Consider the following 12,541-nt stretch of genomic DNA (forward strand, 5'->3'; position numbering starts at 1 on the left):
TCAGCTTCAATTTGCCGGTTTTGACATCTCACAGCCTTCTCCCTCGCAGTGAGTCCAGGCAAGCCCCATGTCTTGAGCCCGCATGTTCAAGATTGAAGCGTTCTGGCTGTCTGGGACACCAAACACCTGCATCTTAAGTTGCCGCCCCTCTCCAAACGTCATGCCCCACCATTGGGCCTCGCCACCCCTCTTCTTCCATGTCGTCGATGCAACATGGGCAGATACGTGATCTCACGGCGGATCCCATGAGACGATGTTAAAAAAGAATGCTGTGAGTCTTTACCGCTCGAATCACCCGTCTCTTTAGGCAGAAATTCCCGACAAATCATTCAGGTGGTACGCGCGCAAAAGGCGGTTTAGGCCGCGAGAGCCTCCGGCAAGCCGCCGTGCTTTTTTACCCCTCCATCCAAGCTCTTTTCATGGCGCACGAGACGAGGCTTGCAGCCAAAAATCTGCAAAAAGCTGACACCTGAGCTCAAGCCAACGTTCCCTTGGGGCGGGGCCAAGGGGGGGCCAAGGGGACACATGCAGTGAATTGACGCCTGTTGTTCAAACTTCAAGGACCCTGGCAGACCTGGTCCCCTCTGTGCTGCGCAAACTGAGTTGGCAACGCTTCGTGTTGTACTCCGTACAGGAGGCGAATTGCTCCCAGCCACAGTGGGGCTGCGAGGCTCTATGTTGTAGCGGACTGGTCTGGACACTTGTGCAGGCAGAGGCAGGCCTTTATCTTTCAATGTAAGATTTGGTCTGGTTGCAGTACAGTTTCATATGAAGGCAGATCTTTATTGGTGCTTTGGACGCACCTTCCCAACACATTCCATTTATGTTTTATATTATTTTGACATCATACAGTATATCCCATAGTAGATTACAATACGATGCAAAATACTCTGTACAGCGTAAGCTAGAAACCCCCATTCAATGCAAGCATACCCCAAAGAAGTTAAAAGAAGCATGTGTTCGGTCTGCACTTGTGAGAGAGCTCGCATCTCGGGGTCTCCGTCTGCATTCCATAACGACGTGCATGTTTCCTTCGAGATGGCCGTGCACCGGGATTCCGAATAACATCACTGCGTGCCTGAAATTGGAGGAGAGCTTGCTGCCGTGCCTTGTAAAAACAAGGTTTCCGGATGGCTATTGCTGTATTACGATTTCATTTGCCGAGCTGCTGCCTAGCAGTTGCGAGTCGCCGAGGACATGGAGCCTACTTAAGTAGATTTACATTCGGACAACTTGCTAATTGCAATGCGCGACTACATGATATATATATATATTAGAGTGTGAATTGTTTCGCTCTGCAGTCAAAGTGATATTACAAGCATGGTGCGAGTATCGGTACATATCTATCTATATATATTATATACTAGCCCTAATGGGAAATATTATAGCTAACTCAACTTCATTTTGCACACATCACAAGACTGTATTTGTACCCGACTTTGTGTAGCGCCGCCACTGCCCTTTATTCCCGTCCAAACTCGCACCTCAGACCTGACTTCGACCTGCTGAATTCTTGGCCGCTAAATAGCCTCCCTCACCCGCCCAGTGCGCAGCTGTACCCGGCACATTTCCCGTCTTTAGGCGCCAGATAACTGCACCGACTATCGTTATTGTAACATTTATTTACAGTTCTCGTGGCCTATTATTAATCCTGTTATTTGATACAAGTGCCTCAACGTTGTTATGTCGCCGGTTTCGAACCGCTGCTCGCGGTTTAATACATCCAATGTCGCTCTTACCCGCAATTCAACCCTCCTTCCCAAGTATTCTTGCTATAATCGTAAATTTACTTTGTCAAGTTCTTCCATCTACCACCAACTCCACGTTGTCATTACTGATCTTTGCCGTTGGTCTCTCGATTCGCCTTGTCCTTCATAGATGCTCTAGGCGTCTTGAGGCCCATCAGCACCGCAGCTGAAACCACAGCTATACCGGTAGCTCCCATGTTGTACGCATATTCTCGACCCGCCCACCAGTACACACTTGTAAACAGGATCGGCCCAAGTCCACGTCCCAATTGTCCCCAACTTCTCAGAATGCCTAGCTTCCCCCCACGTTCGTCTTCACTGGCCTCGAAGCTGCTCAGCGCGTTTAGTCCAGTCACCACCGTCGCCGATGTCATTGCAAGACACGTCGCCGCAGCATACAAGCCACCGATACCACCGGCTCTTCCTAAGAGGAAGAAGGCAGCCAAGCACGAAATAACGCCGATTCTTACAGAGAGCAACGGAGGAAGTCGACGAGTCACTCCGCCTTGGAGAATAGATGCCACAAGACCAATATACCCCAGCAATCTCCCATTTTTACCAGAAGTGAACTCAAACAGTTCATAAGTCATGAATGATAGCGAACTTTCCATTCCTGAGAAAAAGAGAAGAAACAAGAAATGAACTGCATTGAGGACAACGTGGGAATTTGTTCTCTCCGCTGGTTTGGCCTTTGTCTTCTCCGTCCTCTTCTCTGACTTGGCTTCGTTTCCAATAAGAGATGGCAGAGTTTCCGGTAAGAAAAAGTATAGATATATCGTTTCGATTACAATGAGAGCCAAGCTAAAAGATGCGGCGGTTGCAAAGGGGTTTGCAGCGACGTGAGATTTTGTGCTTAGCCAAGCGCCCAATCCAGGTCCGAATGTGAAGGCAATGGAGAAGCAAGCTCCGATCACCGCCATGGTGGACCCTCTAGTCGATTCGTCTGAGATATCACTTGCCATTGCAGTTGCTAACTGGACATTTCCCTCGGATAGACCTCCAACAATGCGGCTTGCGACAAAGGTGCGGAAGTCAATGGCCGCAACCCAAAGGAGCACCGACAGCACGTTTCCGCACATGGACGTCAATAGAGCGGTGCGTCGGCCGTATCGGTCAGAGAGCCTTCCAATAAGAGGGGAAGCAATCGCTTGCAACAACCTATGCGTCATGGTTAGAGTGGCCATGAGAGGGCCGTGCCATTGAAGAGGTAGTCTTGGATCCAGCGTACGAGAACAACGAGCCCATGGCTCCTCCAAGGAGAACAATATCATATCGGGAGTCGATGGGACGTGAAAACGAAGCTTTGTATTTGTTCAGGCCCCCGAGAACCTGTTGCAGCAATGTTGGCGGCCCACCCGGGATCAGCGACGGCGCTTCTCGATCTCGATAGAACTCCAGCAGCTTGGGGAAGAGTGGAAGAATGAATGTGAAGGAGATCTAAAGCCAGGAGACAGGACAGAGTTAGGAGTCGCTACATTCTGCCTAGCTCATGGGAGGTGATTTATACCAGATCCAACAACAGCGACAACACAATCACCTTCAAGACTCTCTTCCTGGTCGCAGGATCCACCGCTGCCATGGTGGCAATTTCGATGTGCAAGCTCGTACGTGATGTAAGCGTCGAAACGGTCGAGAGAGCCGCATGTGTCAACAGAGCCAGTCAACAACCATGGAGAGAGGGGCAAGAAGCTTCGTCAGTAGTAAAAAGAGAAGGATGCGCAAGTTTAAATGACGACGGACGCACGGAGAATATCAGACACGAAACGAAACCTAAGGAGGTCAGTTGTCAGACGGATGGATCCGCAGAGATGCGAATCGGGAACAAGCAGTGGGCCGCCCTGACCTCCCCGGGACTCCTTGGCCAACGGCAGAGGCCAATCTGATTGTACATGATGACCGTGACCCTGCGGGTTTGACGGGCTGGGGCGAACACCAAATCCAGGGGTGTCAAAAGTGATGGGCGAACAGCTCCACTGGAAACTGGGCCGTTTCGTCGTCGGGTCCCGTTCGTACCTGAGCAATTACGTCGACACCCCATCTCAAAACTCCCAGGACTCTCTCTCTCCCCCCCCCTCTCCAGTCTATTCTGAAAGCAGCTCAGAGGGCAGCACAATCGTCTTCTAGATGCCCCACGAGTACCATATGTTTGTTCCAGTCTAATACTACGAGTTGCACTCGAGCCGCATTAATTCCCGCACGAGGGCTTGGAACGCCGAGGAATGTGAAATGATTGAATTGGCAGCCACGGCTGTCGCATTTCTCGATGCGCGTCTTCTCGAATTGTGTGGTCGCACCGAATCGGAATATAAATGGCATGTCTCGTATCAAGTACGACACTACGACCAGGTCGCTCAGGTCCAGGATTTCGAACAAATAGCCGAGAACAACACATGCAACATCAACGGGGTGGTACGGACGTCATTGTGTTATGCAAGAAGCTTCTCGATCTGCTCTGCCAGTCCGTTAAGGCTGCCTTCTTTAAATGCATGATACAATCACTCACTACAACAATCTATTAGATGTGTATCCTAAACCCTTTGAGGGAAAGTAACGCGACGAAGGCGGCTGCCTGGTCCTGACAATCCTCTGGAGGGTTTTCCGCTGATAAATTTAATGAAACATTTCATCATTGGATAAGTTTTTGGAAATGCTAGGCTTAGCAGGTATGCGGTCCAAGTATTGAACACAATACTGCGCATTATTTCCCGGGCAGCTTAGGGTCTATACCCATCGGTCAATCCAACCCTTTTTCGTTTCACAATCATCGTTAACATCATAAACTACATAGGAGATACTGGTCAAGCTATTATTTGACCACCATGGTACAAACAAGGGCTTACTAGATTGCGCATATTATACCCCCCACCATTGTAGCCGCCCATGACATACTCTCAAAGGGTAACATTGGCAGCATTCCCCCCCAAATATTTACTTTCGGACGAATCAAACCCGGCGACACTCAGGACAAATCGTATGCCCTCTGACCCCTGGATTCGTGTTAGCCAACGTCCCACCACATATCGTTGTCTTGGCCTGTAGGCTGTACCTTGTAAGGGATAGGGATAAAGTAGTCAGACGCCATTTGACCATCTCGCGGGGTCGTTTCGAAAATGTTCAAGACTCCAGTATCTCCAGGACGGACATCAACACCATTTCCCCACTGACGGAACAGTTTGGCCAGGACCAGGTACATCTCCGCTAGCGCAAGGGCCTTACCCAAGCAACTTCGCGTTCCACCACCAAATACTGTCAGATGTTTTTCAAGTCGATCCCCATCGTCAAGCCAGCGCTCGGGCTGAAAGCTTAATGGGTCTGGGAATATGTCTTCGTCCATGACAGTCATATACGGGCTCATACTAACCACGGTCCCTACAGGGATTCGCCACTCTCTCATCCTCTCATGATCATGAAGAAGAAATTCTTCATCCAAAGCAATTCGGGAAAGCCTTCCACTCGTACCAATGCTGTGGCGGAGAGCCTCTCTAACAACGGCTCGCAAATACGGCAAACTTTCCAATTTCGCCAGCGGTATAACTTCATTGGCGTCAGGGATAGCGACAAATAGTTCGTCCCGGAGCTTTCGAAGCGTTGATTCTTGATTGACAAGATGGAATGTTGCCAGTGATAGAGCCCACGACGACGTAAGAGTGCCTCCTTGCACCAGAATTTGTGCTTCTTGGGCTAGCCTGGCCGGTGTCTTCTCACAGTCCGGAAGGTTCTCTGAAGAGAGCAATTCATGCAAAATGGTTGGGTGGCTCACGTCCAGCTTCCATTGTCCTGTATTCTCTGTCGACTTGACTTTTTGAATTTGCTGAAGGATATCGTTCTTCATCTTCAGAAATCCTGACCAGCCTAGTTTGGGGTTAGCATCATGTTGAGGTTTCGGACAATCACGTTCATACCTGGAATCCACCGTCCCGAAAGAGGCTCTGGCATACTATTTATCAGGGTGAGAGCCCAATTTGCATGCTTGACGATCAGTCCCATATGAGTTCCCATCAATAAATTGTCAGTCACCTCGCGGCCAAAATCCGGGCGTTCAACTATAATGCTTTGTTAATGATGCTTCGGGAAACATCTGGGCAGAGTGGGACAGACTTAGGTGATCGCTTCGAGCAAACGCATATTCATTAATGACATCTTTACACGCTCAAGTTAGTTATCCTGCTAACCAGTAACACTTCACCATTTCCAAAACACATACCGTTCGTGAAAGCCGAGAAAGGATACATGATGTTGATTGGCGTGCCACATTGAGTAGCGGCATACTTGTGGAAGGCTTCAAGAAGACTATCGACTCGTTCTTCGATAACTGGTTGGAGATTTCGAACACTATGAGTCGAGAAGAATGCATTGAGAGCCGACCGGCGCAGCTTGTGGTGATCATGATCGATTGTTGCGAGGGAACTATCTATCAGAGAGGTCAGATATCTATATCTGGGCAGCAAAGTCCCTGCTAATAGTCTTACCTGGAGCTCCAAACTACAACAGCTGAGTTAACTTTTACATTGCTGTCACAACTGGCCAGGGACACTACTCGCCTGTTTTGTCCAGAACGTCCACTTTTGTCGAGGCCTGGTTGGCCCTCCAAACAAATCAGAGTGGAAGTCGTGCTGTCTAACATGCACCTCCCAAGGGTTAATACGGACCACAGAACCGTACTCTTTATGCAGTTCCATAATCTTGAAGGTGTATTTGCCGCCGAGGACAATATCATAATATAGCTCATAGTACTGCGTCAGGGCCGCAAGTCTTGGCCCGGGTATGTGGGCAATAGGGCTGAGCCAAAGCCTCTGCACAGCAAGAACAGTAGCATATCCGAGGCAAACGACGAAAACAACGGCCAGGGTCTGTCCCCAGGTGATGGTTGACCAGCAAGTGTAGATAGCCATATTCGAACAAAGGAATCCAAGGAATCCCCGGGGAACCCAACCGGAGTAGGAAACAGGATCCTGCTCAACCCCGAAAGCGCCAGGTTATATATCCCAGGTTCGGCTGAAGTTCTATCAACTGCCGACAAGATCCAGGTGGGGAACCAAAGCACTATCCCGTTCGATGTGACAAGTCATTCGAGGAGTTGCAAGTAGGGTTTAGGACAGGAGCGCCACTCTGAAATCCTGGTTCCGCCACATCGACATAGCAGTTGCAAGAAAAGCCACCTCGTGGTTCAGCTCTGTCGTCTTCTTATGCCTTTTTTGTTCACCACATTCCGACAGGCGCCAAACGGATCCAGTCGTTATCCTTGTCATCGTGCCATTGTGGAGCGTCTTCCCAAACCTTGAGAGGCGGTGACCCCCGTCTGGACAACTTAGGACGCAGGAGACGGCGGCATTTGCGGCTCAAATCATAGGGCCCCGGCCGTAGACTGTGTACAAGACGACAAAAGTGTGAGCCCTAACGGCCGAGAAGGAAGCGGGCGTGTTTCTTTATTGAGACAGAGACAGGCTCAGCGATGATATTCGAAACCCCAATGCCTAAAATAGACAGGGTGGCCCGACACGGCGGACATGACTTGTGTCAAGCGGGCCGAATCTACCTCGGAGAAAATGGGACGGCTCATGCAAGTGAGTTGTGATGATGGAAAGCGGCGAAACGCACAACATCCATTCAGTTGGGCATCGAACCGTTCGCCCAGCCCAAATGCCGAGATGAGTTGCATGATGGGTTCGTCGACGCCAGCCGGGCACGGTTGTGCTCATTCTCCAACCCTGACAAGCCAGACTGCTCAAGGAGAAAATAAAAATAACATCCAAATGGACGACGCGTAGTACAGGGACCGCCGAAGTTCCTGCCTGCATATTTGACAGCCCTGGACAACCAACTGCAAGGGGACAGACTGACTCTTCCCAGAAGGGAACCAATTGGAATAAGCGGCGTTCCGGAGTTGCCTGCGCTTGTTTCCATATAGCATGGTAACACTGCTCGAGCCCTAGGCATTCACAAAGATGATTGCAACCTAACATCACACATTGGTTTTCTTCCATGGGAAAATTTCATCACTTGTCACCATCCTATTATACGCCTACGGGTCCGAGAAGAGGTGAAAACGGCACACAGCGTCTTCGTGAAATTGGAAGATCGGCACCAAGCAGCGTCGCACTACAGTTGATCGCTGCCTTCGGTCAGAGCGAAGCCTCAATTGGGCAGCGATACTCCAAGTTACCGCGTCATTCTACTCTTGAACTTTCTCATGGACATGTCGAATCGAATAGTCTAAATGGTGAACCATGAGCGGTGTGAGTTACAAAATGTTGTTGGGACGCCCGAGTCTGCCGGGGGCGAGCTTCATATGTTGCTAGATGGGAGGAGAACCCTGTAAGTGCGGCTTGCTTATTTGTGTGCTAAAGCAGCAAAACTAGTATGACTCCAATAGCTAACTAATAAACAGCAAAGCATCACTGATATCATTGACCAATCTCGGGTGTAGAGACGCAAAGGGTGGTGTTCGCTCACAGGCTTCACCTCCCGTCACATGCCCACGGTAGTAGAGTCACAGACATCCAATAGAGTCAAGGAATTCGAACAACGCTCCCAGATCGAAACCAAGTTCGGGACCACCCACCTGCGAGTCCAAAGCTAACCATTCCCAGAATTCTTCTCCGTGCCACACATCGTCACACAACATGCAGGCTTATCCCCCAGCTCGCCAGCCAGTTCATCTATCTAGACTCCCGTGGCCCTTTCATGTCAGAACATGACCTCAACTGCCCTCGTCACCCGGGTTTCACCCCTCCAAAACGCTGAGAAAATAGAGAAACCGGCTCATGTAACCATACCCTATGTCGAGTAACAGTGGCATCAACTGACGTGGGAGACGGAGCAACTCCGAAGGACCCCGATAGGTTACGGTAGGTAAAACGGTCGATAAAAGGAACACATGAGGGCTGCGTGGATCGAATGAGGTATATCAAAGCGTGGAACAGGTGGTTTTCTTTGCTCGGAGAGGGCGGGCTGTGTCGCCGTAGGGTACGTGTGATCGGGGAAAAGGACTGATGGTGGTGGCTTTTGTGGAAGGCGCCAGTGGTGGCCACGGGAGATGGGGGCGATGTGAGACAACAAAGGAATAGAGATTCGATTTTCAGGTCCTAGGAAAGAGAACTTCTGAGAAGCGGTGAGGTTCAAGACAACCACTGAGATTGATGTTAGACCTCTGATTCACGAGATCCTTTGTAAATGCGCGGATGGGCTACCCCCCTCCGGGGACACAGGTCTAAATTGGAAGATCAAGTCAGTATCACCATCCATCTCCAGCAACAAGCCCTCATATTTGTCAATGCGTTCAATACGTTGGTCGGCATAGAAATGCCGCAACCGTCGAGGCAGGTCATAACCCTGTTGCACGCACAAACAGAACAATCTCCAGGACAAAGGCCTACACTACCGCCGCTTCAAAACAACTTGCCTGCCCCCCCAATACATGGTCCATCCGGCAAAAAGCACCATCTCCATGTCTCCCACACCCGTCATGGCTTGCAACTCCACAACTTCGTGCCGTGCCGTTTTCTGCGAATTCAGTCCCACTTCGGCGCCGCCGCCGTGTCCCCACAACTACCCGCGATGCAGATATTTCTCCGATATGCTTTGACCGATTCCAGCTTGACATTGACCGGTCAAGGTTGAAGCTGTGCTCTGCCGAGACCGGTAACTGAACTTGCATCCCTCTGCGAGTAGGCCTGAGCGGCTTCGTCGCGACATTTCCCCCAAACACGTCTGGAAATCAAGTCCCATCGAATCGAAAGCTTCGGCAACTTCTAAAATTCGTTATTATTTCTCCATTGCTGGATGCTATGTAAAATCTGCGTCCTGAGACGAATATCATGTGTATGATCGAGAGTCTATGTCTTTTTGTTCCCAAACATATCAGTGTCGGTGCTGTTTTTCCAATTCCGTTCGAAACCCCAGTCTATTTTTTTTGTTTTGTCCGTTCCCAAGTACACCCAATATTACACAAGGAGAGGTCAATTATTTTGAAGAAAAGCGCCAAATCAGAAAACTTAAAAAACAAGGGCGTCCGGATAAGTATCGCGAATGCGTACTAGGTCGAGGGCGTTCATCGATCGATGCCGTCGCGAGCCTGTCCCATCTTGGTTAGTTGGACTGACGACACAGTTAAGAGAGGCATCGCGCTTACCTGACCAGGTACATTGCTTGATACAGCGCCTCGGGGCCGATGCCCGGCGATAGGTCATCTCAATCAAGATGTTCGACCTTTCGGGGGCTTCGGGGCATTCGGCTTGGCCACGCCGGTTGTGTCGTATGGACCACGAGGCATTTTGATTGCGTTAGGCTGAGGAGGATGTATTGGGCACTCGGGAAGAGGCAGGGTCCAGATGCTTGAAGGGTGACGAATTTAGGTCTCGTTAACCGTGGCTACCGCCTGGTATTTATACCCCAAGTGTTGTTGTGTTCTTTTGATCAAAAGGGCAGTTGTAAAGAGTCGGTGATGACTTTTGCCGTGAAGCGCGATCTTTGTTAGTGAAGTGAGACGGAGGAGAGAGGGAACAATTTTGGAGGATGTGTCTGAGATTATAAACCAGTCGCCCGATCGTGTGCCTAATGCCAACAGCCCATCTTTTTTTTTTTTTTGCTTTACGTCCTTGGGCTCTTCCCCCTTCAAGGCTCTCAACAAGGTTTCTTGGGTTCCGTTTGACCAGGGTTGTGCACGAGCTCGCGTGGCTCTCTCCATTTTCCAGGACCTCTACTCCGTGGCCGGCTAGGGACAAACGTCAGGGGAGCCACCAGTCTCTACCCTACTCGAGATGAGCAATGCGTGCTCCGTACAGAGTACTTTGGTATGACTTGGAACATGTACCGGTTTCCCTGGCGGTCAACCGAGTCCTTCCTTGCCCCTGGCCCAGAAGAGCTTTTTTGGGTCAAATTGGGTAAAAGGGACACCCCTGTCAAGGTGTGTGTTATGTGTTCCGTATGGCTGGCGAGAACGGTGCCCTTTTCTTTTCTTTCCAGGTTGGATATTTCTAGACCGGGTCCATGAAGAGCTCTGACGGTGGCTATTTCGCTTTCCTGACCAACGTTGCGGCTACCTCTGATCGCCAGGGGCCTTGTTTTGCCATCCTTTTTGGAATTCAAATGTTTACCTCTGTCTGGGAAGCCCAGTTTATGGTGGAGACTTTTGCAGCTATAAAACCTACGAATCCCGGGGGTTAGCAGGGAACGATGTACTTACAGATGGCAGTGATACTATGCGATCGTACAATAAACAAGGCGAGGGAAGAGGGAAGAGGATATTGAACACGCTGGTACACGTTGCCCGTCGCCTGTTTCCAGTTTCTTGTTTCCCAGTTTTTCTGTTTCCCGGTGCGCAGGCTGGAACTAGCTTAGCGAAGGTGATTGGCAGGGCCAGGTTCACGAATCAATGCCTGTACATGTGCCCAAACGCCAACGCAGGTCTCTGGCTACTCACAGTTGTTGGGACCTGGGCTGGTAAGACACAGATAGAGGCATGAACACAGTGGTGTGTGACTTGGGCCATGGTGTTTTCGCTGTCTCATTTCGCTGTCGAGTCCCTCGATGGCGGTCGACAATGGTACTCCGTGTGTAGATACCGGTACTGGCATTGATATTCATCCTTCGCTTTCCACGAGGGCGCAGGCTCTGGCCTCTGGTCGTCAAGGCGCAAACGAAAATCCAGACTGCAGCATGAATCCTTCTAGAAACAGATGTGGACACGGTGGGATCCATGCTGCACACCAACTCACCAGCCAGCCGGGCCGCACACCGCACACGGCAGTGAGAAGAGCCATGGATGGGGGGACCTTGAAGTGGAGTGGACGAGCAAGGTGAAGAAAGGCATCGAGAGTGTGCAGTGTGCGGAGCGCTGAGCGCAGAGCAGGGTGACATTGCAGAAACCTCGTGAACTCTGGGTTTAGACATATGGTCTGGTGGCCCCAGAGCTGGCTAGGCTCATGCCCGAACGGGAAGCGCACGCTGGTGGCAGGAGCAAATGCCTTGTTCAATCGGAAGCGTACCTTCCCATGCTTGCCATGCTTGCCGTGGTGGCCACGCCAAGCAAACACGATGTGTGTGACTCGATGCAATTGCGCTTCAAAGAAGCGATGAATATTTCCTCCCTGAAACATGGCGCCGAATTGTATGCGCCGCACTGGACTGACTGGCTCTGACATTGACTTGCAGCCTGCCTAAGTACTTACTTAGATGTACGCATTCACGCTGCTGCCAGCGGTCCCAGCATTGTTTGCTCCAACAGCGCCTCCTGTTGGTGCCGCCTCTGGTGCCACAACGGCTGGATGGCTGTCCTTCATTACATTACCCACGCACTTCGAGAGCCTTCCCTTGGTACGGCCAGCATCCGGCAACTACGCGCTGCAGCACCGCATCAGCACTGCATCACCATCCCTTGAGCCGGTATCCAGTCATGATGCATGAAGCAGGTCCCAAGACGTCCGAAGACTGATGAGCCCAGGCCCAGGGCCCCTGGATCACTACAATAATAGCACACCGCGTCGAGTGCAACAAATATTCAATCGTCAGCCGAACCCTAGCCCTGGGACAGTGGGCAACGAAAGAACATTTCAGCTCGGCTTCTCTTGGAACAACACGGATACTTGCCTGGCGAATGCTAGTTTGCCGACATGTATCCGTACACTGTACAGAGTAATGACTGTTTGGCAGCACGGAGTACGGAGTAAACTGTAACTATACATACATACATATTCCTGGTCCTTGGTCCCGGTAACTGACCCATGCCCTACCTGCCAGGTGCCTTTGTTCCGTCGTTACACCATTGTACCTTGCTTGCCTCCCGGACTTCATTT

The 12,541-nt window shown here is 50.6% G+C and overlaps 2 protein-coding genes across 2 annotated transcripts; both read right to left on the reverse strand.

Annotated features, from left to right (window-relative positions):
• Window positions 1-1,831: 1,831 nt before the first annotated feature.
• On the reverse strand, window positions 1,832-3,327 carry Mfsd10 (Major facilitator superfamily domain-containing protein 10; the record flags this gene model as incomplete). The annotated part of the gene is made up of 3 exons (XM_014686197.1): window positions 1,832-2,906; window positions 2,977-3,185; window positions 3,256-3,327. 3 exons carry the CDS (start codon window positions 3,325-3,327, stop codon window positions 1,832-1,834), a joined length of 1,356 nt encoding a protein of 451 aa, XP_014541683.1.
• Window positions 3,328-4,639: 1,312 nt separating this feature from the next.
• Window positions 4,640-6,640, reverse strand: ivoC (N-acetyltryptophan 6-hydroxylase ivoC; the record flags this gene model as incomplete). The annotated part of the gene is made up of 7 exons (XM_066131369.1): window positions 4,640-4,735; window positions 4,795-5,600; window positions 5,651-5,791; window positions 5,847-5,888; window positions 5,953-6,159; window positions 6,218-6,230; window positions 6,290-6,640. The coding sequence occupies 7 exons, from the start codon at window positions 6,638-6,640 to the stop codon at window positions 4,640-4,642; spliced, it is 1,656 nt and encodes a 551-aa protein (XP_065987477.1).
• Between the last annotated feature and the right edge of the window lie 5,901 nt (window positions 6,641-12,541).

Source organism: Metarhizium brunneum, chromosome 5, assembly GCF_013426205.1.
Source record: "Metarhizium brunneum chromosome 5, complete sequence".
NCBI classification, from domain to species: domain Eukaryota; kingdom Fungi; phylum Ascomycota; class Sordariomycetes; order Hypocreales; family Clavicipitaceae; genus Metarhizium; species Metarhizium brunneum.